The sequence below is a fragment of the Octopus bimaculoides genome, chromosome 5 (genome assembly GCF_046866305.1).
Source record: "Octopus bimaculoides isolate indiv1 chromosome 5, ASM4686630v1, whole genome shotgun sequence".
Taxonomy (NCBI): Eukaryota; Metazoa; Mollusca; class Cephalopoda; order Octopoda; family Octopodidae; genus Octopus; species Octopus bimaculoides.
In genome coordinates this window covers 113,415,973-113,443,665 of record NC_142932.1, presented here as the reverse complement: position 1 = coordinate 113,443,665, position 27,693 = coordinate 113,415,973, and the positions used below count along the sequence as shown (strand labels likewise).

At 35.4% G+C, this 27,693-nt stretch overlaps 2 protein-coding genes and 1 long non-coding RNA gene across 4 annotated transcripts in view; 1 reads left to right on the top strand and 2 right to left on the bottom strand.

Moving 5' to 3' along the window:
* Positions 1 to 6,214, bottom strand: part of LOC106877004 (UPAR/Ly6 domain-containing protein crok) — a 32,626-nt gene extending 26,412 nt beyond the window's left edge. The window contains exon 1 of the mRNA XM_014925785.3: positions 6,063 to 6,214. Within this exon, the coding sequence (XP_014781271.1) occupies positions 6,063 to 6,123 (61 nt within the window). The 5' untranslated portion in view covers positions 6,124 to 6,214. The remainder of the gene's footprint in view (positions 1 to 6,062) is intronic.
* Positions 1,914 to 21,343, top strand: LOC106877006 (uncharacterized). Its single transcript, XR_001410316.3, has 3 exons — positions 1,914 to 2,114; positions 15,853 to 15,917; positions 20,329 to 21,343. It is a non-coding gene; the product is annotated as an uncharacterized LOC106877006 (long non-coding RNA).
* On the bottom strand, positions 19,769 to 27,693 carry LOC106877003 (uncharacterized). Of its 2 annotated transcripts, none has more exons than XM_089352986.1 (2): positions 26,830 to 27,693; positions 19,769 to 21,653 (listed from the first exon to the last, which is right to left on the bottom strand). In XM_089352986.1, exon 2 carries the CDS (start codon positions 21,496 to 21,498, stop codon positions 19,942 to 19,944), a length of 1,557 nt encoding a protein of 518 aa, XP_089209112.1. In that variant the 5' UTR covers positions 21,499 to 21,653; positions 26,830 to 27,693; the 3' UTR covers positions 19,769 to 19,941. The 2 variants fall into 2 exon arrangements, with proteins under 2 accessions (XP_089209112.1, XP_014781270.1); XM_014925784.3 differs by having other exon boundaries at positions 27,613 to 27,693.

Genomic DNA, 27,693 nt, shown 5'->3' with positions numbered 1-27,693 from the left:
ATATATATATATATATATATATATATATATACGACGGGGTTCTTTCAGTTTCCATCTACCAAATCTACTCACAAGGGGGGGGGGGCAAATAATCAGTACTATATACTCGTTCTTCACTTCAGCTTCATAATTATTCTTATTTTACTGTCCTTTGTCTTTAATCTTTCGTCACACGTACTGTGACCTCTTCAGCAACTCACCATCCCACGTGTCTGTTTAGTCCATTCTGAGACAAGTGGAATTAAGAGTCACTGAAGAGGTCACAGGAGTGTCACGAAAGATTTCAGACAAAGTACACTAAAGTTAAGAATAATAACGAAGCTGAAGTGAAGAACGAGTGTATAGTACGTCTGGTTATTTTGGTAAAAACAAAACAAAAAAAAAACCATCCCCAAATATAACAATATTTGTTTCAACACACGGTTTCATATCAGGAATTTTGCATACATAAACGTACACACACACAGATGTATATATATATATATATATATAGTGTCTTTTACGTATTTCAGACAGCAGCTATGATGCAGCACTGCTTTGAAGACCTCTTAGTCGAATAAATCAACCCCAGTATTTTTTCTTTTGAGTCTGATAATTATTCTATCAAACTATTTTACCAAAGCGTTGTTACAGGGACGTACACCGGTTGTAAAGCGGTGGTGAGACCTCTCTCTCTCTCTCAATACACACACACACACGCACACATATATACACACATATATAGATATATATATAGAGAGAGAGAGGGGGGGCACAGGCACGTAGACAGCAGACAGGTGCATTGACATATAAAAGTATAGACCTTAGGATAATATTACAGTAATCAACTACATACAACAGACAAATATGTTTCATAAGCATAGAAATAAAATTTAGTGTCGTTTAAAACTGACAGCGGCAGGACAACACTGCTAATTTGGGTGTCATTAATTACAAAAGAAACCAAGAAAAACTTTTTACTATGAAAAATAAAAAAAAATTTCCTACTTTTTACCTTTTGTCCTTTTGCCCCACTGTCAGCTTTAGGCCCTTTTCTATTTCTCTTTTATTGCCTGTCAGTTTTCTATCAGTTTGTTGCTGTGTTGTTTTTTTTTTCACCCATTTTCGGTAAACGAGAGGGGGGGGAGTAGTTAATAGCCGTCTCTTTACCTACCATTCTGTCTTTCATTTACTCATTTACTCTATCACTACGACTTTCTTTTACTCTCTATCAATATCTTTCTTTTCTACTACTTGGTTTTATCTTTTTTTTTGTTTCTAGTAAGTACTTTTTCATGTACAATTTAATTTCTTTTTCTTTTTTTTTTTTCAAATTAACATAATTCACATAAATTAACATAAATTCACATGAAAATTTAAGCACAATTTAAAGAAACTGCTTAATCACCCCCTCTTTTTTCTTTTTCTTTGTTTCCTTGAAATTAAATTGTTACAATCTTTATATGAATCAAATTCTCTTTCTTGTGATTTTTAATTATCCTCCCCCAGAGGGAGTTTTATCAACTAATTTTTAAGATAATGTCGGTGGATCAAAATTTTTCCACGTGAGATTTTCCCCATGCTTATGCTCAACGTTGACTGGAAAATAACCTACTAACTTACGGAATTTTTCTTCCAATCCAAACTTATTTCTTATCTACTTACACAGCTCTGTCAGCATGGTTTCTCATTTCTAAACTATACACAATCCCTGCAGTAATTATACACACACACGCACAGATATACATATGCATGTACACACACATGCGAAAAAATTCACTGTATTAATGAGTAATGAACCGCTTCCGTTGACAAACTAGAAGTGTAGAAGAGAGAGAGAAAGAAAGAGATAGAGAAAGAAAGAGAGGGAGAAAGAAAGAGAGAGAAAAAGAAAGAAAGAGAGAAAGAAAGAAAGAGAAAGAAAGAAAGAGAGAGAGTGTGTGTGTGTGTGCGTGCGTGCATTGTAATTGTTTTGCAGATTGAGTGGAAAGCGACGATAGGCATAACGCGGTAGAGATTCGCGCATTTTGTTATATAATGGGTTGAAAAAACTTTGATCTCGCAAGGTTATCACAAAAATGAAGTGACAAAAATTCTCTCCAGGGCGTGTGTTTAAAATCTAAAATCTACAACTAGTGAGTAATATTTTTTTTTAGTTTATCTTAGAAAGTTATTTACAGTGAATGTTGTTTACCAAACAATAAATCTTGTTTTATTTTTTCTTTGAAAGTTATGAATTCTTTTTATACACTTTCCTGTAAGTCAGACCGTCTCGTGGTCCAGGCAGACAAAATGGAAAAGGCGTTGCCCCGGAAGATAGCTAGGGAGATACGCTGGAACAGCCACTGACTCACTGGACTTGCATTTACGGACAAGACTAGTAAAACAGAGATCGATTGAAAAAATATATCTACATATAGTGAGAGATAGAGATAGAGCTCTCTCTCTCTCTCTCTCTCTCGTGTCTGTGTAACCGACAGACAGTTTATGAATGCTTTAGTAAATCCACCGCTGTCATGGTCTGCTCATTGTAATATGTTGATACACTGCGTTCTGGTATCCATTTTATGACCAGTGACACTTTATATTCTATCTGTGTCAAAGACTTCATTGTTCATATACCCATGGATAGATTTAATAAACGGCAACTTTTGACATAAAACTGGCCTCCAAATACCTGCAGCATTAGCACATTCCCTGCTAGCTCTAGTTATTATTGATGGATAGATGCAGGTCAGCTTTAAATGACAAGAGATATGAATCATAGATAGCCAAGCGAATGAAAATGAGCGATCGTTAAATCTACTGTTCGAGATATACCTTTCTTGCGTCAAAAAGTCATTTAAGAACCATACTGTACACTGATATGCATTTGTTAATCCTATAGAGGTGTTGCAACATAGATAATACATTGTAGTGTTATGGGTTAATTTGATACATTGTAGTGTTCTGGGTTGATTTGATACATTGTAGTGTTCTGGGTTAATTTGATACATTGTAGTGTTCTGGGTCAATGAAGTCTTCATGGCTGGAAGCTTTTGATTATTATCAACAACTTTCCCAGCATTAAAGATGTTCTCTTATTAAGGGATGGGGGTTCATGTCACTTTCAGTTTTCTTGAAAGCGAAACAAACCCTGTGTGTTTATCATGGATACCGATACTAGAGCAGTTTACTTTCATATTCGAACAATCCTTTCTCGTTATATCAAGCCTTATTGAGCAAAACTAAAATAGGGTCAGGTGTAGCTAACTCGGACACCAGAACAAGCACTCCTTCCAGATGTATTTGATGGTTCTTGTGTCGGCCTAACAAGTATTGCAGCTGTCTGATCAATTGAATTATCTCCTCATTGAATAATAATCCATAATCCAAGGCCTGAAATTTTGGGGAAGGGGGCTAGTCGATTATATCGACTCCAATACGTAACTAGTACGTAATTTATCGACCCTGAAAGGATAAAAGGCAAAGTCGACCTCGGCGGAATTTGAACTCAGAACGTAGCAGCAGACGAAATACCGCTAAGCATTTCGCCCGGCGTGCTAACAATTCTGCTAGCTCGCCGCTTTTCCTCATTAAATAATAAAGTGGATTGATATTCTACAGACCACTGACGTCATTCTCAGGCAGAATCGGTATGAACTGAACATAGTGAGTGATAAGAATAGCCTATTGAATTATTTACAAGCCAGTGCATCGGACCGGCCTCCATATAGTTTCTGCCCTATTCCTTGACGTGTTGCTATTGTTGAAGATACTCGCCCCAAGATGCCTCACAGTGGAATCACACCAAGAACCTCACGATTGCCAAGCAAATTTTTCACCATTCGGCTATATCTATGTCGTTTCTGTAAATAAATTTAGCATAATACATAGATATTTTATATTATACATATATACAATATCCTTTTGTCAGAAGAATAAGAACTTTACGGCATCTTCTCTTATTGTAGAGGGAAAAATAGTCGAGTAGATATGGTACTGGATTTACAGTTCATGTCTTACATTCCAATACATCCAGCTGTTTTATCGGAGACTAATTCTATCTTCAACCAAATTATTGTTTAGCTCTGATCAAAGACATTCCAATCATGATCGTGTCTTTCCCAAGTACAATGCACCGAGAATCACAATATCCAATGTTTTCTCATTTTCTATGATGCTACAATATCATTTAAGAGAGATTTAACTGCCACTTGTAAAGGATCAACTGGTCATGTAGAAGCTCTCTCATTAAGTTCTGTGTTGAGGTACCAAATAAGTTATAGAGAGCACCACTTAATCACCAAATCAACTGGGAATGTAATATTATTATAAAACTGACATTCTATCCGAAGAGAGACTTATCTCTTATCCACTTCACACCAAGAAACCAGAGCTAAATTTACAATTTAAGGTTCATTTGGTGTCTTTGAAAATAAATAGAATGGATGTACACGTTTTGTAACCTTGTTACAAGGTCATGAATATAATCTCTGGGAAAAGTTACATATTTCTTACTGTTGCACTCAGCAAATACTTTACTAAAATAAATTTTGCTTATATACTTTAAGTCCAGTATTTAAGAAAAACAAGCGATATATTTGCTGTTAATTTTATCTAATGTTTTCATACGTTAATAATGCCATGTACTTTGGTTAGTTAATGTTCCAAAACATTAGTTGTCAAAGTTTCTGCTCCAGATGTGTGACATAATTTTGACAAAAGGAATGAGTTCTAATAATTCACAATAGTAATTAAAAAAAAACTAACTCTAATGAATGCATTAATAGAATTAAACTTAATTGTTTCATATTATTTATAAAAAGAGCCCATTCTTTATTAACATTGTTTTTTTAACCAAGAGCGTAAGTGGGATATTTACTTATATAATTATTGTAAGAAAAACGTAGGGAAAACTATAGATATACCTTAAATTTTTAATAAAATAATTACATTGCATATCCATTTTGACAACAATGAATAAAAATGTTGATATTTTTCCGAAAGTAGAAATGAAGTACTTTGTACTTTCTTATGACTGGTAAATAAACTTAGCATACTTCTGGAATAAGGTATATGCAGTCTTCTTTTTTTTCTCTTCCACGCTTATCTTACCTCAAGGTTACTTTGAGAATATTTCTGAACATTTTCCAATTGAAAGGTATTAGTACACATGAAACGAGTAAAATAAAATCAAATGAACTATGATGGTTACAAACTTTCATACACTTTCATTTCAAACTTAAACAACTTAAAATTTTTTTTCACTATGTGCGTATACACAATTGCATATTAAGATATGTGCGCAAAGTTTTGAGCATACTCAGGTGCGTTTTATTAGGTTAAGACAGACAGCGTGTCTTTATCTTATGCTGTACCTATTATCCAACCTAGAAAAGGGGGTAAACGGTGAGGCAAACAAGATAACTCATCTGCTCAGAATTGTCCAGCTAAGATGGATGGCATAAATGGTTCCAATAAGATTTAAAACTGTCGTTGAAAATTTGATCTAATTTCAGGGATTATAATATATATATAATTCCAGAAGTTAGACAGTGTGTGTGGGGGGGGGTCTGTGTATATATGTGTGTGTGTGCGTGTTTATATATATATATATATAGTCCGGTCACCTAGAGTACTCAAAGATGAGTTTGAGAACCATAGGTCGAAACAATGTATATTGTCGAACTAACGATCATGGGTTAGATACTGTGTGTGTGTGTGTGTGCGTGTGCGTGCGTGCATGTGAGTGTGTGTGCGAGCGTGTGTGCAGTTAGAAAGAGCGATAAAGTAGTTCGGTATTTGTTGGTAGTGTGTTAAATTTGTCATTTAAATATTCATTTAATCACATATTCTTTTAGTCAAATACTTGATTTAATGCATTCTTCAAACCAGATTATTTACTAAGCTAATTAATGCGACCAAGTTAAAAATTTACTGAGAAATACCTTGCTTCAGTTAAATTTCAGTTGGGTCGAAAGAGTGTTAAATAGAAAAAAATACATAAAATTCTTTCTAAATTTAATACGTGTTTTTCCATAAAGTTTCCGTACTGCAAACATGTAAAAAGAAGTTAATCAAAATTGTAAATAGGCACTTACCTAATTGTATCCATAGTGTCAGCAGAAATATAGAGACAGGGATAATCAGAAAAGACTTCATGTTGAAAGGACTACAAGTCAAACGAAAATAAACTCGTTTTAACGAAAAGAGATATTAGCGCTCCGAAGTATAAAAAAAAATTATTAGTAACACTAACAAGTCTAAGAAAGGCTGAGAGGCGAGGAGGGAGTGAGAGAAAGAAAGAGAAAAATAAAGCGAGAGTGAGAGAAAGAAAGAGAAAAATAAAGCGAGAGTGAGAGAAAGTGGGGGGATAAAAATATAATTTACTAACGTCACAAATATATATATGAAGAGGTAGGGGGATACGGTTTGCCTTTTTGGAACAGATAACTAAAGAACTTGAGAGCTTGATGTTAGGCGTGTATAAGCTTAGTAGTCCAACCCGTGTTCAAAAGATCAAGCTTCGAGTAACTGTATGCAATAAGCTCGTTATTATTCTTATTATTAAAACGAACATAGCGAGATGATAGCTGCTTTTAGTATTTATACTTGTCCACTCCTATGCCAACAAGAAACGGTTCAATTTCTACAGACATTCGCACTAGTGTATACTTAACTGACTCCTATTTGTTGATTCTAAGTATTAAAAAAAAGGAATGGTTTGAAGAAAAATTATAAAACACTTTCGAGGGCAATTAATCTAGAAGTACCTAAAATAGCCACGATAGTATTGCATGTGTAGAGTATAATACATGCGCTGATAATATATAAAAAAATAGATTTTCAAAATTATAAAATGTCCCTTTGCAGGGTGCATCGACAAACATGTTTGAAACAATTTTAGTAATAGTAGTAGTAGTTATTGTTGTTACTTAAACTTGAGATCAGCCCTCGTCCAACAGACCTTTTTATATAAAGATGTTCTGTCTGAATCTCTCATACTCATTTTTCATTTATTTTTATTTTTTCTGGAATTGTGTATTTGATTTATCTCTTTTAAAACAGTATGCTTTAACTGATATATGGCTGTTATTTCTAACGCCTGTGTTGAGGGTGAATTGAAGAATAATGCTAACAAAGCTAACCTTAAAGGCTATGAATGTCTAACAAATTTCAACTCCTAATCTTGTGATAAATTACATTACATACTCAAAAGTTGTAGACCTGAGAAATAATAATTACGGAAGCTGATTATCAACACGTTACTTCTATGAGCATCGTATGCGTATTTAGCATGCAGACCGCTTTCTTGATGTGCTTTACTTTGGTTATATAGTTAATACAATCAGTCTCCTTGAAATCCCTCAACTTCTTTATATATAGAGGAATAGACAAATGGTAAGAATTTGTTAAATCCGAAACCTGGTTCCTGTTTAATAATGATTTTTTTAGGTGATTTTAAATGTCTTGCCCGCTCACGTTTTTGGTATGCTGCTATATTTCATGTTGAGAACTTTTTAGGTCTTAATAGACACAAAATGTGATCTATTTCTAGCGCATTAATTGTCCACGTTAGTGGTCGACGTTATTTTAAATATATATATATATATATATATATATATATATATATATATATATATATATATATATAGGGGGAAAGTAAGAAGAAAAATAAGCGAAAATGCACATGGTAAATCAAAAAAAGTAAAGGCTTTTTATGAAAAGTAACGATAGATATATACAATTAGATGAACTGAGGTAGGAATAAAAGTAATAAAAGTCATTTTTGTGAGTTGTTAAAGAGATTCAAAAGCATTTCGTAATATTATTAATCATTGCTTTGAATGCACACAATATATATATAAATATACAGTGACGAACTGGCCAGCTTGCCCGATGGGGAGCCCATGTTAGTATCTAAGGGGCCCACCTCCTCAAGTATGAGAAATTTTTATTCACTCCTGGAATACTATTTCAGCCTGGCTGTGTTATAGCATTGTAGTAGTCTTGATAGCTAGGTAGAATATACTTCGCTGAGAAGGTTCAATAAAACTGAAATATGCCTGTTGCGTTCACCAGTTGGTATTAAAGACGAGATCCACTCCAATCTACATCATCTTTATTTTCCAAAAGTTTAAATAAGCTCATCTTATTAATATTATCTTCTCTTTTTTTTTTTTTTTTTCAAGAGACTTCTAATTCTCGAGAGAATTTTTCCTTGCTAATTACGTAACTATTTCAGTTGATTGAAGTTTTTCAGTTCCCTATATTACATGTATAAAAAAAAAACCTATCTTATTTGAGAAAACAGTCTACTCCGAAAGTACTCAATTGACACTAACGTTCAATATCTGCAACTCTTGGAGTCATTGTTCAGCTTTTTTACTTTGTTATTTTTTAAACACAGCTATTAGCAAATATTTTTGCTTTGCTCTGTTTGAGATTTTTTTACCATTTGAAACTACGCGGATTTTTTTTTTTTTTTAAGCACACCTGTCTATGCAAAGAAGTAGAAAGTTACTTCTTGTTTCATTTTCCCAATTTTGTCTTTTTTCATGCTTTTATCAACAGTGAACCGAAAAAAAATGTTACTTTTTAGAACTTGATCTCGAAGCATATATAAAACGCAAAGCAATTGCATGTGAATATTGGGCAGACAAAACCCTTTTGGACAGAAAAAGTCGGCAGCTGCCCGTGGGACTCGAAGCCATATCTCCTATAGACATGACAGGCGTTTGCATTGCACCAATACAAACCTTCGAATGTCTTTATCTCGCTTGTAAGAATAAAATTTCTAAAATAGATAAATTCGAAGGATTGCTTTGGTCCAATGGTAAAACGCCTGTCATGTTTACAGAAAATGAGGATTCGAGTCCTACGGATAGCTCTCGACTTTTTCTACCCAAAAGGGTTTTTTAACTCAATATTTACATGCTATTGTTAATAGCTTTATGAGTGAGCTTCGAGTTATACTATTCAAAAAAGGAATTACCTCACGTTCTCTCGAAAGTTTATTAATTCTCGTGGCATCAAAAAAGAAAAAACTACTTTGAAAATTTTTTTAAAACATATTTAATGATAACAACAACTATGCACATCTCCAGACGAAAAAGAACGAATGAGAAAACCTCCAATAAGCAAACTTTAGATATGAATTCCAAAGCAGAGAGAAATATACTTTGCCGAGCTATGTTGCAAAAGAAGATACACCCTACCTCAGTCCCTTATCAAAGGACGAAGGAATAAAAACATTACGTAGTTTCTGTACGTCAAAAGCCAAGGAGCCTTTTTATGTCCTTGAAAATGCAATTGCAGATGTACCGGTGTACGGTACAATATATTTTTCATCGGCCGGAATACAGTCCATGGAATTGTATGAACAATATTCATAGAGGACAAGGCGAAAAAGGCAAGCCGTACTGATGCGTGACACATCTGCCTAGAGAAGAGGCTCGTATTCTAGTACTTGGGGCAGCGTAACAAATGGATCACCGTAAAGATTATTGGCGATGACGTTCATCCTTGACTTGTCGTCACTTTTGAGGCACAGTACGGGCAAGTGGAGAGTACCGAGGTAAGCGAGGAAGGATGAATGGTCAGGTGGGATCTGCATCGACATGCATGTCTAATATCACAGAACCATCCCCGATTTGTGCTCCGTCGTGAATGCAGACAGAAAAGTGATGAAACTGATTATGCAAGGCAGAAACGGATGATACAGTGTTGCTATGCGTGTGGAAGAAAGGACTATACGAGGATTATTTGCCTGGGGGAAGTCGAAATACAGATGAAGAAAAAATAGAGACCGCAATAACAACAGGTCGCATGAGTTGCTGTCACAAAGCATCAGCGGTTGCAGCTCTGGAAATGGTGCAAGAGATCGCCTAGTAATCACTCTTAAGAGCCGATGAACTGGAAGCCGTTCATGATGCCAGCGGCCAGGGAGTCGAGGACTAAGAAATCAAAACCTTCCATCCGATCATTTTTTGACAATAGGGATGAACTAAACTGAAGACAGGTGACCAGTTGTCAAGGATGTCCGGAAAAAAAAACACTGACGAAAAAAATCAAGAAGACCAATAAGGTGTGCACGATGTAAGAAAAGGAATAATTCAACTTGACAATAACTTGAAAGGAAAACACCGACCTATGTAATTTAGTGTTAAACCTTGAGAAAACAATTTAGTTAATATGTTTATTGGACACGAGATAGGTGACCAATACCACGAGAAGACAGCCTTTTAGTAAAGACCACATCGATGGTCTCCCTGCGTTTGAGCGAACATACCCCAGAAGGTGTAAGTTCCTTCACAGTACGGCTTACCCAAAGAACGCTCAGTAATACTTTTGGATGTGCCACAAGGGGTGAAAGAAGGTCAGAGCAGCGGGTGCTCTGACCATACAGGAGTGGCAGCTTTTCACCCATGTAGGGATGGGCTGCTGTTTTCTTGTTACTTTGAATCGTCCTTTCTTTAATTATATCAATGTTTTATATAATCATCTAATTATTATGTCATTATTTGTGTAATTAATAATTTTTACATGACGTTATATATATATATATATATATATATATATATATATATATATATATATATTGTGCAATGTCTTTGACTCACCCTCGTTGATATAACATCTTGCACGTACCAACACATTTTAAGTATCCACTTTGTAAAGTGTCTTTTATGCGTAAGAATGACCCCCGAGAGCAAAATATAAACTATTATCATAATTATTATTCATGGTGTGCATGAATACCTTACATTCGGAATCAATGTCCTTGATGCCGGGTCACAACCACTTTCTTTAGATTTCGTGAACCCTTCTTACAATCTTTGCTATTTCAAAAAGAGCACATTTCCAAATCAACGCAATTCTTGTAGTTATACCAATCTCAATAAGGCAGTTGTTAAGTCTATTGCTGACGGTGCCCAAGGGCACCTACAGCAACTGATGATTACTTTTGTAGAAACCCTCCACAGTCGTCATATTTCCTTAGCCAAATTCTGGTCTTTTTCTATTTTTCTTGTTCTTTGATGATAGATTCATGTCTGTAGATGTAGGCATATTTATGATGGTGCATTCTTTTTTCCCTTGCCATGAACCATAATATCTGGTCCTCTGGCATTTATTTCGCGATCACACTGTGCATTAATACCCAACAAAGGACTACAGAGACTTATTATGTGCATGACAAATTACTGTTTCTCGTTACATACTCTGCACTTCGCACTTTCCGCAGATTTGTCTATTATGGCCTTAATGATATTCGTCCACAACGACTGGCTTTGAGCAGCCATTATGAATCTGTATGTTTCTTACGGCTCCCTTCTTCAGCCATAACCTGCGTTTGTCTAGCATGCTGGCCGTGTAGTTCTTTTCCCCAGATGTTTCTTTCTCTCTCCTGCTTTCTTTTCTTGTATTCCGTTGCTGTCTCCGCGGCTTCTGCCTCCTCTCCTCTCACAGCTGAAATCGGTCTTTTTTGATTGCTTCGAACATACTCTTGTATGTTTTGCTTTGCCATCTCTACACAGTTTTCTATTGATATCAGACCTCTCCCACCTACTTCTGGCATAATTTATCGACCCTGCCTATGAGTTATAACGACCTATACATGGACTGTGTCTTCCTGGTTTTACAATCTATATTTCTTAATTCTTCTTTAGTCCAGTTCAGGAAATTATCAGAATATCTTATTAGAGAGACCACCCATGTGTTTACTGCAGAGATGTTTTTCTTTCCATTTAGTTTTGAGCTTAGCACTTTTTTTACTATCCTGAGATATTCGGTTATCACTTCTTTCATTTCTTGGCAGAGAGTGTTATCTGCCTCCAATACACCTAAATACTTGTAACGGTCACCCTCATTCCCTTTAATCCCTTCTGACTTGGAATATATTTTCCCCTCTCTTTATCGCTAGCATCGCACATTTATCTATTCCAAACTCCATACCAATATCACCATTCACAGCTCGAACAGTCTGTACCAGTGAATCTAAAGCTTTCTCACTTTTGGCAAATAATTTCAGGTCGTCCATAAACAAGAGGTGGTTTATTTTCTCCTCACTGCTAAATTCGTAGCATGGTTTAACCTTGCTCAGGGTCAATGTAAGAAGGATAGGGCAAACACGAATAGCAGTGGTGAGAGTTTATCACCTTCGAATATTCCCCTACTTAAGTTGACTCCACCGAGCTTATCTTGGCCTGATGTTAGTACAGCTCTCCATTTTGGCACACTATCATCATTATTATTATTATTATTATTATTATTATCATCATTATCATCATCATCATCATCATCATTAAGGCAGCGAGCTGGCAGAATCGTTAACATGCCGGGCGAAATGCTTAGCAGGATTTCGTTTGTCTTTACGTTCTGAGTTCAAATTTCGCCGAGGTCGACTTTGTCTTTCGTCCTTTTGGGGTCGATAAATTAAGTACCAGTTGTGTAGTGGGGTCGATCTAATCGACTAGCTCGCTCCCCAAAAATTTCAGGCCTTGTACCTATGGTGGAAAGGATTATTATTATCATTAAGGTGACGAGCTGGCAGAATCGTTAGCACGCCGGGCGAAATGCTTAGCGGTATTTCGTCCGTCTTTACGTTCTGAGTTCAAATTCCGCCGAGGTCGACTTTGCCTTTCATCCTTCCGAAGTCGATGAAATAAGTGCCAGTTGAACATTGGGGTTGATGTAATCGACTAGTCCTTTTCCCCAAAACTGCTGCCCTTGTGGCAAAATTTGAAACCATTGTTATTATTACTATCATTTTCTCGTTTTAATTTCTTCGTCTTAGTTATTTCTTACTGTTTGTTTGTTTGTTTGCTTATTACTGTCAGACAATTCTTTTGAAAGTTTTGCAAACATGGCGCAGGCGTGGTTGTGTTGTAAGAAGCTGCCTTCCCAACCACATGGTTCCGGGTTCAGTCCCACTGCGTAGAACCTTGGGCAAGTGTCCTTTACTAAAGCCTCGGGCCGACCAAAGCCTTGTGAGTAGATTTGGTAGACGGAAAGCGAAAGAAGCCGGTCGTATACACACATATATAAGTATTTGTGTGTCTGTGTTTGTCCTCCCACCATCGCTTGACAACCGATATCGGTGTGTTTATGTCTCCGTGACCTAGCGGTTCGGCAAAATAGTCCAATAGAATAAGTACTAGGCTCACAAACAAGAAGTCGACCAAAGCCTTGTGAGTGAATTTGGTAGGCGGAAACTGAAAGAAACTCGTTGTGTGTGTGTGCGTGTGTGTGTGTGTGTGCGTGCGTGCGTGTGTGTGTGTATTTGTATTCGTCCCTCACCACCGCTTGACAACCGGTGTTGATGTGTTTACGTCCCCGTAAATTAGCAGTTCGGCAAAAGAAACCAATAGAATAAGAGGCTTTTAAAAAAATAAGTACTGGGATTGATTCATTCGACCAAAAGTTCTTCCAGGTGGTACCCTAGCATGGCTGCAGTCTAATGACTGAAACAAGTAACATATTTTAAAAAGGTGGTTGTAGGAGGAAACTGCCACAAAGATATAGCAACCTCCTTGGTCAAGGATGAGACGATACGTCGAATGAGGTCTGCTACGTCGAGTGACGGAAGGGACATGGTACTAAATGCGCTGTTTTTATGAAACTGGGGACAGTGCAAATCCCACAGTATCTTGTATTATCATATAGATAAATACACGCTCATACAAACACAAAGTTTATCACACGACAGGAAAAGGAAACACGACAGAACTATGAATCCATGCACACTAAAATTACATTTTAAACGTATTATGCTTGCATCATTTTATTTCCCAGCTTTCACGCATTGTCTGCAGCAAATAGCCACGTCATGCAACCTCAATGTGTCCCGGAGACAATCGCAGCAGAACTAATAGCGCTCTGAACTTTTCCACTTGTTCTTTCTCTTGCTATTGTTTTCGGTGGGACCTTCAAAGCTAATTAAATCATTTAGACATCAGAAGTTATCAACTACTTTCTGAAGAAACTTCCACACGTTCGGAAAATTTTCTCCATGAATTTGAGAAAGTCTGTTTCACGAGTTCTTACAGTTTGCTGCTTCTAGTCTTCTTGTACACGTACAGTTGTAGAAACTGCTGTGATTTTCCAGTTTAAATACGAGATTACCCGTTGTAAACGGTGAGTATGTAGGTCACCGAAGTAAACGTTGTTGAATAAGGTGTCACCAATATAAACGACTGTGAATGTGGAATGAAGTTGTCAATGTGAACAGATATATCGATAAATTGAAGAAAAATAATAAAAAGTTGTATTTCGTTATACATAAAAATGTTTATTTGCAAACGTTTATAAAATTTCATAATTAAGTCAAGTGACCCAAATCTGTATACGCATTTAACGGCATATATAAAAATGCTTGATTGTTAAAAGCATTTGTAAGCTTCTGTGACTGCATTGAAATAGCTAGTGAAAAAATATTTGTGCGTGTGACAAATTGCGGGCCTGTTGTTGTAGTAGTAGTAGTAGTAGTAGTTGCAGCAGCAGTAGTTGCTGTTTTGGTGGTGCTGAAGTGAGACGATGGTTGGTATTCTCGCATTGTAAAGGTGATGGTGGTAAGGAATTTAGCCCCCTAAACTGTGGTCTTCTCTGTTGCTGTATCAGGTGAGAAGTAGGACGCAGCTGCCTAGACAAACCTTTTCCTGCCTTGATTTTAAGTGGTCGAATTATGAGACAGAGGTCGTGAAAGGTCGAGCTGAAGTTTTTCAACTATTTGGAAGGCACACACAAAATAATCAATCTTTGCTCCCAGCGTAGATTAATGTAATTAAAACAAACATCAACGGCGAAACCAACCAAGGTCTACTAAACCAGGGGTTTTCAAACTTTTTGACTTGCGGACCCCTTTATATTTCAGACTTTACCTTAGGGACCCCCTTATAAACGCTTATGAAATTTATACATAAATATTTGCTTAAAATAACATTTTTACATTCATTTATTTAACAAATAGGTTTATTGTCAATTAAAAGATTTCGATTAAAAAACATATATAAAATCAAATTGCCCATAAAAAGTATTTGCTGTCCACGGACCCCCTGTCTTGTCCTTGCGGACCACAGTTTGAAAACCCCTATACTAAACGATTTGAAGCATTAGTATATCATATCTTGGCTAGGTTTCTTGATATTTAAGTCTTTTTATTTAAATCTGCCGATAATTCCATTATACCTTTTATGCGTCCGTATTTTACTTTGGATATCCTGTATGAAATTCTGGTCAGCTTCTCCTCTGTATGTTGAGCAAAGTTACTTCTCTGGTGGCAGTAGAGTTCAGACTTTTTTCTTGTTGATCAAAACTTTTGTTGTTGCTAAATTTACTTTGAGATCTTTCGATTCTAAGTTATGTTCATACATTTAGAATTTTTCTTTCAATAGTCAAAGATTTAGATATGAAAACTAAGTAAGTCATCATTACACGTAAGTTCCCAGGTACACTTTGTCTCAAACTCCACCGATATTGGAAACCTAGACAGACACCTATCTTTACGCTAAATTCCACGCTGAAAGAATTACTAGTTCTGACTTTGTTGGTGACATCTCAAAACATGGCTTGGGCGGTTCTCACAAACCATTCAATACACCCATTTTTTCTTGGCATGGTACCTGTCAAAGACCTAGAAACAGAACTACCATAGTATTTTTTGCTTTTTTTCCATGGAAATTAAGATCTGATTTTAATAGTTCAAGTTGTTTTACTAGGATGAGAATATCGGTATTCTAACCTGGTACAAACCGGCACTGCATCTCATCTAAGCAAATTCTCTTCGTAATTATTTGCGCTATAATTCTTTCTGTTACTTTCTTTAATTAATTCACCAATTTGATTCTCCTATAGTTGCTACCTTCTAAAATATATCCTTTGCTCTTGTAACAGGTGATGATAATACTGCTATGCCAGTCATTTGATATGGAACTTCTCTATGCTACCTGGTTGACTATGTGAGTGTCCTGCATCACCAGATATTGTCATTATTTCAGTAACTATCCCTGATGTTCTGGCTATTTCCCTGTATACACATACTTAAGTATCGATCGTATAGCTGGGCCCTTACGTTAGTTCTGTTTGAAGAAGACCTTTTCACTCCCATATATTCTCCATATCTAGAACCCTCTCGTAGTAACATTTCCATGCCTCTTTTTTTCTCATCGTCAATACTGACTATTGCAACGTTATCACTCCGTATACACATTCCTGAGCGACATTTTGAATTGAACTAACACACCGTCTTGTAATCCATATATATATATATATATATATGCGTATATATTTATAAACGCACGAATAATAAATGTTTGAGCAGTGTTCCACTTTTTCTTCAATGTCAAGTAAACCAATAATAAATGCAAGTTACTTGAGAAATGAGGTATAAAAAAAAGAAAAACAGAAAGTTATCTCCCTTACATCTATGAGTCAGTGTGTGCTTCTGGAACTAAATATCAGAGCCACTACGTCAGACCTGGCCAACTCGAATTACATTCGTTTTTCATGCTGGCATGGGTTGGACAGTTTGACCACAACTGACAAGCAGGAGAGCTGCACCAGGTTCCAATCTGGTTTGGCATAGTTTCTACAGTGGGATATGCCAACCACTTTAGAGTGTGCTGAGTGATTTTAACGTGGTAATAACACAGGTACTTCTTTACATGGTGCCAGCATGGGTGCTTTTTATGTGACACCAGCACAGGACTTTAGTGGGTCGATCCTCTTCATCAAGGGGGATGGCATTAACACTTCTGCTGTGGAGGATGGGTCTTCTTGAGTACAGCAAGGTGCCAGATATCTCAATCCGTTGTCATCTTCCCCCATAAAATTCAGTGTCTTGAGATTGTCCTTCAGTTCTCCATCACATATCTTCCTGGGTCTCCCTCTTCCATGAGTTCCATCTAATTTCAGTGATCAGCACTTCTTTATAGGAAGGTCTACATCCATCTGCATCACATAACCAAACCAGTGGTCTTCTCTCTTGCACACTGCATAAAAGCAGCAAAGTGTGATGTGAAGGAGGTTGGTTACTATTTGTAGCAAATCAAGCCACCACATAGATCACTAATGGTAGAGTGCACTGGAGAGGTGTGAATCCAAGTTCTGAGTTGTAACCCAATAACTCCTCATTATAATACGATATTTAATAATTAGTCTGTTCACTGGTTAACCGGTTCAGTTCACAATCATGATTCCATTCTTGTGCATTCTGCTGTAGTCTCAGGTTGACAAATGGCTGAAATTTGGTTGATGGAAACTGTACAGAAGTTTTTTTTTTATGTGTGTGTGAATATATGTATGTATGTATGTACGCACACACACACACACACAAACACTAGTATACTCATGCTGTCACATTTTAAAAGCAATAAGTTGAAACTGGTATTTAATAAATACATCAGTGCATAACATACAGTCCATGTATTTGTTATAAACTTGTTACATCAGATATTGCCAGATTAGGTTCTGATCAAATTTCATGTACCAAAAAATGGTATATTTTATCAATAATCAATGTAACATGCATTCCACACACAGTACAATGGACTTCTGCATAGTTTCAGCCTGCCAAATTCACTGGTTGGTCTAGTGAATGGATATTATATATATATATATATATATATATATATATATTGCAAGAACATAGAGGCTCAATCAACAACATAGAAATTAAAATCTTATCTACACATATCAGTGATGCAGCACTTAGACAAATTACTGAAGCTACACACATAATAGAAGAGAAACCTAGCCTGAATAGGAAACTAGAATGGAACACTAACACACACCACTAACAAACCACAACATGTGACAACATGTTACCCATAAACCAATAATAATATGAACAAAGTATAATACAATACATAGATAAACAAATGGAATTAAATACTACATACGTTAACAAAATTTAATTAAACCCCCCCCCCAAAAAAACACACACACACACACACAAACAAATAAATAAAAACAAATACAAACGAACACGTATTAACAGAGTATATAGGTGATACAGACACTCCCCATACACACATGCACTTACAAAAGACACAGACACATTGAAAGACACGCATGCGTAGACACATACAATAGGAATACAAAATACAAAATGGCTGATATTTAGCAAGGTGAGACACACATAAGAAGGAAGGAAACAAAGGACCACTGATGAGGTCACAGAAGTGTGACGAAAGAACTCTGGCCGAAATAAGATTAAGATTAATGTAATATAAAGCTGAAGCAAATTAACACCAAATATACAGTGCGTGTGTTTTTATTGGCTAAACTGGCAATATGACCATCCCCAAGTACAACAATATATATATTATCATTATCATACAACGTCCATTGTCCATGCTGGCATGGGTTGGACGGTTTGATTGGGCTGGCACATTGAAAGGCTGCACCAGGCTCCAGTTTGATTTGGCATGGTTTTCTATGGCTGGATACCCTTCTTAATGCCAACTACTCTGAGAGTGTAATGGGTGCTTTAATGTGCCGCCAGCATGGGTGCCATTTGCGTAACACCAGTATCTATCATGACAGCAATTTTGCTTGGCTTGACGGGTGTTCTTCAGCAGAGCACATCACCAAAGGTCTCGGTCACTAGTTATTGTCTCTGTGAGGTTCAAAGTTCGAAGATCATGCTTCATCACCTCGTCCCATGTCTTCCTGGGTCTACCTCCACCACAGGTTCTCTCCACAGTTAGAGATCAGCACTTTTTTTACACACCTGTCCTTGTCCATACACATCACGACCATACCAGTGCAGCTGTCTCTCTTGCACACATCTGATTATTCTTATGCCTAACTTTTCTCTCAAGATGCTTATACTCTGTTGAACATGCACACAGATAAGGGAAATTAAGAACAGATGTTTATTCCATTAGTTGACAGCTGTTTTATAATCTATGTTAATTAAATAAGCAAAGCTACATAATCCATCACACATATATAAATGAACATACATCAGAATTTACACCTATAAACATAATTTGTGCTATAAAGAAAGAGATTACTCTTCAGAACATTTGATGGCAAGTTTACACCAGACTCTAAATATCAGCAAAAAACAATACTATTAATACTATTCAAAATAAGCTCACTGAGTTAGAGACATTTCTTTGTTATTCTCACCATTGGAAGTGCCATGAACCAGTGATTAATCCAATGAAAACATGTAATCAATGATGTTATAGTTCACAATGGAAATTAATAACATGTGCATCTATGAAAGAACTGTTCTAACTATACACAACATAAAGCTTATATTGATTACATTTCTTATACTGATTTCGAACATGTGATCAATATTAGTTTCTTACTTAAGTACAAAGTCAGTTTTATATGAAAGATTTATAGTCAATTGAATTAAATTCAATACTTTATATGTACTTATTTGATTCACTGTGGAGAGATGAAATTTTAATTCACTTCCAGCAGGATTTCAGATCAAAATCTTAAGCTCCAAAATTATGCCTTGTAATACCTGGAATTCAAAAATTCTATCTCAGCTAACACCACTATTCAAAATATAGTCAATATATTCTGTAAATGAAGAGAAGCTTCATGATGATAATGTGTGGAAAGAATGGAATTAAAGACAGCAGTGTGTTTGGAAGATAAATGCAAAGAGGAACAATGCAACATATTTAAACAGTGATTGGCAATAAAGGTTTACAATAAGGTTATTTTAAGAAAGTAACAATAAAAGGAGTTCATAATATAAATAAAATTAATTACTGATCAAGTAAAAATTTTTAAAATAAGAAAAAAATTGCAGAAACATAAACAAGAAACAAAATTGAAATATTCTTGAAAAATTCCAGATTTTATTTTCAATATTATTTTTTTTTTTGTGTAGCAAAATTTGATCCTTAAAAGAGCAAATATACTTCAAGTTCATGTCAAACAATAAAATATATCCTTAAAATTTTTTACATATGTCTACAAGGGTAATCCTGGAATGGGTCCTACATTCATTCAAAAGTGTCGTGTAACTGCATTCATCAAACAATATGTGTGATCAGACATCATGTTTGCATTCCAGTTGTGTGAGCAAATAAAATCATCTTCTTCTAGGCAGTATGTATGATCTGTACCTTTTCCATCAGGTTCTTTTTGGAGCTTAGCATCAAAACAATATGTATGATCAAAGGAAGGCTGATTCTCTTTTGCAGCTTGAAGTGAAAAGCTTAGTTTCTCCCAGTCTGTTTTAACTGACCTATTCCCAAATGTTTTCAAATTATTCATATTAGAAATTATGCCTTTTTTATGAGAATATGTGTGGTCGGGTTTAGAAATATTTGAACAATGTACTGTGGTTTCAACTGGTTGATCAAGGCAATTGTTTTTACTTGACTTTTTCAGGGGTGTACTCACTGGTTGAGAGTTTTGGTTATGCTGAGTATTCAGAGGTATGGGTCTCCCAGAATTACTGCAATTATCTGTATGAGAAAAATGATGTACAAGCTGCAAAGATGAATCCTCTTGAGTGTTTGTCTTCTTTTCACTACAATGAACTCCAATACTGTATGTATGGTCAGGTTTCAATTTTCTTGCATTTTTCTCAGGCACAAGTTCGCTATTACAAGCTGAAGGTTCTAATTGTAACGTATCACCAAGCATGTTAGTGCTACGACCTGAGCTGTACGTGTGATCAGATTCGATATTGGGCTTGTTAGAATCAGATTGAATCACTGATGGTTTTTGACTGGAATGTGAAGATTTTACTTTCCTTTTACAAAGGCGAGATTTTTTAGCATGTGACCAATATGTGTGATCTGGTTGTAACTGATTTTTCTCAATGCTATTTGAATGACACTTACTTTTGTTGCCAAATGCAAGTGGGTTCGTTTCATTCCCATCATTCAACTCCTGGCTGGCATTGAAACAATATGTATGATCAGGTTTATACTGTTGATCAAAACTACAGTTACCTTTGGGCGATACTGACTGTTCATCAACCTGTTTTGTACCTGAGCAGCTTCTTGCACCTTCACTCGAAGGAACAGCTTTCAATGAACAGCTTGATTTTTGTTGATCAGAATTTTGTTTTGTGTGCAATTCAATATGTTTGATAAGTTCATTTGATTTTGTAAATATTTTTTTACAATATCCACATTTAAAAGGATTTTTCGTCATGTGGCTTCCTGAATGATTTCCTAAATGTGTACCTAAATTACTCGATGATGTAAAAGACTTTTCACAAAGGTTACATTGGAACAGTTTCTCATCAGAATGTACCCTCATGTGTCTGCTTAGGTTGCTATTATGTGCAAAAAGTTTTTGACAAAAAGTGCATTCATATAAGAAGTGTATCTTTAAATTCTTTGAAAGACCTTTGGAATAAAAAAATGGCTTCAAAAAACATTTTTTACCAGAATTTTCTGTGTTATGGTTTTTAAAATATTTATTTAAATGGCTCTGAAAGGGGAAATTTTTTTTGTGGAAATCAAACATTGTAGGTCTTCCAATATTGCTTTTAGGTAAAGTTTTCTTAGAGTTCATTACACCAGTAGATTTTCCTTCACAATTCATTATGTGGGCTAAAGCTCATTTAAAACATTTGATATTCGATGAGACTTTGTTACTTTCATTTTTTAAGCATAAGGTTAATTAGAAAAATATTTCTTTCTTTATTATTCTTCAGTTAGAGACACATTCTTGAAAATTCTCAATTAAATGGCTTGAAGCTGAAATAAATACAGGAAAAAAAATGGAAATTGAAATATATTGGAACATTTTTACACACACACACACACTACCACCACCACCACCAACAACAACAACATCAATAACAGCAGCTGTCTGAAACCCATTTCTATGCAAAAGTAAAAGCTTGCTTTGCAGGCCCCATGGTAGCCTAATTATTTTCAGCATAGTTCTCTTTTAATGGCCTCTTAGAACACACAAACATACAGTGTACCTATTCCAAAAGTGGAATACAAATTGTAAATATGTGTATTTATATGTATATTCATTCATATTGAGTCTGGTTTTGTTGTTGCTGATGATGATGGCAGGGGTGATGCAATTAAAATTGAAAGGGAGTTGAAATGTGAAAATTTCTTCTGTGGCACACAGGTTTACAGGACTTGGATTCATCATTAATTAAACAGTGTTGCTTGCTGCTAAATATACCTGCTTAAAAGGACTGGGTCATAGTGATATATGTCTTAGCTATGGATATAATACTGTTCCATTGACAGTTATAAGATTCAGCAGCATTTTAGCCAACAAACCAACACCAATCAGACTTCACAATTCAAAAATGTCAAACAATTTGGTGTCTGTGTTTAAGATTTTCTATTTAATTTGTAAAGATAAAATGTCAACATAAGAGTTCAAATCCCATCCAGATTGACTTTGCTTTCCTCCCACTGAGGGTAATAAAATAAATATCAGATAAAGTATTGGGGACAATATAATCACTTAAACTCCAAGGTAGCAAACCAATGACTAAAGCCAATAAAAGAATGAAAGACATGTCATAAAACTTCAAATGAGTGATATTTACCAACTCAGCCATACAAGATATCCATTTATTCATTCGCTCACCCATCACTCTATCCACTCACAATAAATAGTCATCCATTGCTGTTTTAATAAATTTGAAATTAATTTTACATAAACTTAAGTGAAATAATTTGAAATATAAATAAGTTTATTTCAAATAAAATTAAATAAAATAAATTAAATAAGAGATAAAAATAAAAATTAAACTTAATATTATTTAGCATGTGATGTTAGAGGGGTGGTCAGAACTTCTCACTTGTAAAGCTTTCATATAATCTATATTAATAAAAGTGAAATTCTACCTGTCCATCTTTGAGCCTTGTATCGCAGTCTACATTTGCCCTACAGAGACATATTATACCTTTTGGAATCAGGATAATCCCGCGATTGAAAATCTGCCCTTCATTTGGTTCTTGAGCATCCAGTATTGGAATCTGATTTAAAAGCATTTCGGTTGCTATTTCTAGCAGATAAAGCTTGGCTGATTCATACCATCTTGCTTGGTGTTTGTCAGATGACATCAGAGATCAAGGGGGAGATAAGTGACATTCGCTTTGTTACTTATACGTTGAGATAAGAACTTTGGGACAAATTGGCAAACAGTTGGAATTCAACTTGGGACTGTAAAGATTTCATTACAGAATTAATTCTCATCTGTCCTTAATTTCTGATGAAACACCACCAGGGCATATAGTCATGCTATTTAGCTCTCTTTAATTTTGGGCTGCAGGCCCAAACAGCCCTCCACAGGAGCTAGCTTAAAAGTCTGCATGGAGGGCAGCTTTTAAGGTAGTATAAAACAAAACAAAAATGAAAAAAAAATAATAACCCTTGTACCACAGGAGCCAGCCTAATGCTGAAAGAAATTATATTTATCTCTCATATTTCATTTAATCTATTTTATAAGAGAAAAAAATGGAAACAGAGATGTGTATTTTAAAATACATCATCTCTTTGAGTTCCTAAATGATAGCAATTAGATGTAGGGACACTGATCTAAGTGGGGTGGTTTAGCAAAATCAGGGTACAGTAACACAAAATTTCACGTGGGATTTAGTTATGTAGTTTTACAAATGCATTCAGGTTCCACCAGAGTAAACTATACTTTTCAGATGAAAATATGAAGCAGGGTGTGTCTCAGGGAGATTCACTCTCTCTGTTTCATGACTCCATTACTTTCTCTGACAAGCATGCTGAGAACATCCAGATCTACTTATAAGCTTGTTCAAACCTGGGTAAAAATAAATCATCTGTGCTATAGAAATGACCTCTAACTATGCACCAAAAGTGAAAAAAACTTGGATTCTCTTGTTCAATAAGTAATCCCATTTAGCAAGGATACTAGTATGCAGCATAAGGTGAATAACTGTGCAGATTTAGTTATGAAGAAGTCGGACGATGAAATCTGATAGCATAAAGATACCATCTTGTGGTATCTTTATATCACAGAGAGAATGAAGAATACAATCACCTAGGCATGTTGTAGGAAGATAAAGTAATGGAAAGAGAAGTGTGAGAAAGTCTCAAAAGAATACAAGAGAAAAAGTAAGAAGGTGCTTGAAACAAAACTAAGTGGAAATAGGGAGTTGATACACGAGTCATGTCAGTGTTGAGGTACTCGTTCTTTAAAGTGAACAAAAAAGAATTGCATCAAAGAACTGAACTCATCAAAGTTGATAACAGTGATAAGAGTTGAGGATGGCCATATCTTCAATGTAAGAACAGATAGATAGCTGTTTCTGGAAAGCAGCAATCTTAGAAGAATTAGGGATAACAGAGTGGAACCAGAGCAACAAGAACTCTTAATCATTGATGTCCTGCTGAAAGTTTTGGTTGTTTGGTTCCTGTAAGGATAGATTTCACCATTTGGAAAGATATAACCAACAAAGCAGAGATGGCTAAGGAAAGAAGAGATTTGTGTCTTGTAAAGAAATGGGATACAAAGAATGCAAATTAAAGCTGCTATGTATGCTCAGGGCTGAAATGGTAGCGACAGATATTAACGTAGAAAATTTAGCATTGTTCTTGTAATTTGGTATTTTCATATTTAGAGTTTAGTTATATGGAAGAAAAGGGGGAAAAAAACTAAGTCTTTAGAGCTAATGTTAACCCCTGTGCCAAATCTTCAGGAGGAAACAGTTGTCTCATAAATCTTTGGTCATAAGAAATTAGTCCCAGCCTTGAATTAGGACAGAAAACCTCATGAGATTATATAGAAACAAAAAGATCAGCTTATCAATGTGTTATTAACCCTTTCATTACCAACCCAGCTGAAACTGGCTCTGTAGTACAAGTGTCTTGTTTTCATCAGTTTTGAATTAAAATCTTCCACCAAACCTGAGTCATAATTTATGTTCCTAACACTAGCTGAATGATAACTAAGTTATTTTACTAAATTCTTTGTTATATTTAAAGTAATTGAAAGAAACACAGAACATCTCAAAATAAATACAGTAACGAAAGGGTTAAAAGGTACAAGCACCCATCTGTTTCTACAAAAGAATTAACAGAAGATTCATGTCTTTTGGAAAATGATGTACATTTAGTTATTTACACTTATAACATCAACTGTATTAAGTCAGCTGACTTTTGATTAAAAGTGTTCCAGCATGATCATCCCATCTTCACCCACCAGATGCAGTATCTAAGATTACATTGTCCAATACATTTTTTCCTATTTTAAGACAGTAAGATGTCTACTTTAGAAAGCCAAATGACTATATGGAGCAGAAGTTCTAAACATGTACAGTACCACTCTCAAGGGGACAGTGAGCATGTTGAAGTGGGTGTTAGGCTTTAGGGGACAATGCGATAACATGATTAAGATACTAAATTTTACCTTTTAGTATCAAAAAGATCAGCTTGTTAATGTGTTATTAACTCTTTCATAAACATAAACAGCCAGAAGAAATACAGCAAGGCATTTTGTCTAAAGCTCTAATAATTCTGCCAACCCATGGCTGTCATATGAAATAATAAATCTTTCTATTATAGGCACAAAGTTTACAATAGTAATAATAATTCTTTCTACTTTAGGCACAAAGCTTGACATTTTGAGGGAGGGGGTATCTAATCGATTATATCGACCCCAGTGCATAACTGGTACCTATTTCATTAACTCCGTAAGGATGAAAAGCAAAGTTGACCTTGGCAGAATTTGAACTCAAAATGTAAAGATGGACAAACTGCTGCTAAGCATTTTGCCTGGCATGCTAACAATTCTACCAGCTTGCCCCAAATCCTTTCTACTATAGGCACATGGCCGTAATTTTTTTTTTTTTTGTGGGGGGGGGGGAACTAATCGATTACATCAACCCCAGTGTTTCACTAGTACTTCATTTATCGGCCCCACAAGGATGAAAGGCAAAGTCGATCTTGGCGGAATTTGAACTCAGGTTTCAAATTTTGACACAAACCCAGCAATTTCAGGGGTGGGGGTTTGTCGATTACATTGACCTCAGTGTTCAACTGTTATTTATTTTATTGACCCCAAAATGCAAAGTCGACCTCTGCAGCATTTGTACTTAGAACATAATAATAATAATAAAATCCTTTAGGCGTGGAGTACAAAGCTATTTGATAGAGAGATAATTGGTTCAATTCATGCAAGCACTTTTTTCATCAGCAAACAAGCAAATCGAACCTCGATATATACAGGGTCAAATAAGAGGAAAGAGTAGAGCTCGTGACCTTTGTGAACCCCTCAATGACTGATGACATTGATACGATTAAGGTTCAGTTAGAATATCTCTGCAAGTTAACGTCTGCTGGAGAAACGTTCTGGGTGTGCGGTGAAGGCCTAGGTATAATGGTAAGTGTTGGACCTGACGAACAATACATAGGAGATAGGTGACGCGAAATAAAATAAGGTATATTGGGTGAACTTAGATGGAGGGGTATGCAACGAACTAGTTCAGAGGAACAATACTTATAAGGTACCGAAATAGACAATATAGAGAACTCAGCCTCTCTCTAATGTACGTTCCGAATAAATATTTGGGAAATCAAACCCTTTTTTTTTTTTTTCTTTTTTACATATTTAGAAGGTTGTCTTCGTGAGTTACACAAAACGAAAAAACATACTTAATTCTTACGAAGATTTAGAAATAAAATGTCCCAAACCCCACTTATATCAGATGAACTAAGTTATCGGTAAATAAAATAACACATTTTGAATGACACCAAACCGAAAGAACACAAAATATAATTTGACAAATATAAGGTAACCAAATATAGATATACTATATATAAAGAGATATAACACAAGATATTAGATAAATATTTGAAGTGAATATCGTTGTTAGTTCCTTTAAAAACTCGATTGTTACAAGTTATTTTTGCTTAACAACTTACAAAGTGATTCGCTTGAAAATGACGTGTTGGAGGGGAGGGGAAACATTGTCGAAAAATGCGAAGCCACACATAGTGGCGGCCACGTGTAAGTCCGGTTTAACTAGATGATGGTCACTATTAGGACATATATCACACAGAAAGACAGGGTTTAAAGAAATCTGCCCTGCTGTGGAAGCCTGTTGAAAATTCAAGGACTTTGTACTGACTAAACAGGGTAATGTGTGGTTTTACATACCTGAACTTCGTTGAGAAAAGTAACTCATAAATTAATTAAATTAATTTTGAAATATTACAAAATTAATTAATTAAGATTTTATATTTTAGTTTCAAACTTTTTTTTAAAGAAATTAAACATTGAAATAAATCTCTAGAATTTTTTTCAATTTCTTTGCGACAACAACAAACAGAACCCCGTAAACCCAGTGGCTAAAATGAATATAAAAATGCTAACTCATCTTAGATTTCGTTAATAGAATTATATAAATTTAGCCAGTCAAATTTATGTGATAACCTAATCAAAAAAAAAAAAAAAAAAAAAAGGAACAGAACAGGATTTAGTTAACTGACATCTGGATTGTGGAAACAATAACCAATTAAGATCCATTGAGCCATTTTAGCTAATTATTAAATAAAAACTGTTTTGTAGAGCATCAGTATAAAGAAAATAACATCCCAAATTAGGAATACGATTGTTTGAGGGGTTGTGGCTTCAGAAAGATAAAGGTAGACATACAACAACCGACTATAGGTACATAGATATACGACAAAAACAGAACACCTTACCTTTCCGTTCATAAACATAGTGTTTGGTTGAAGGGTCAAATCTACTTCTGTCTGTGTTATGCAAGATGAAACGCAAAGGGT

Bases quoted from the DNA above. Each gene is read 5' to 3' on its own strand.
- LOC106877003 (XM_089352986.1), bottom strand. From the start codon at position 21,498: ATGAATTGTGAAGGAAAATCTACTGGTGTAATGAACTCTAAGAAAACT.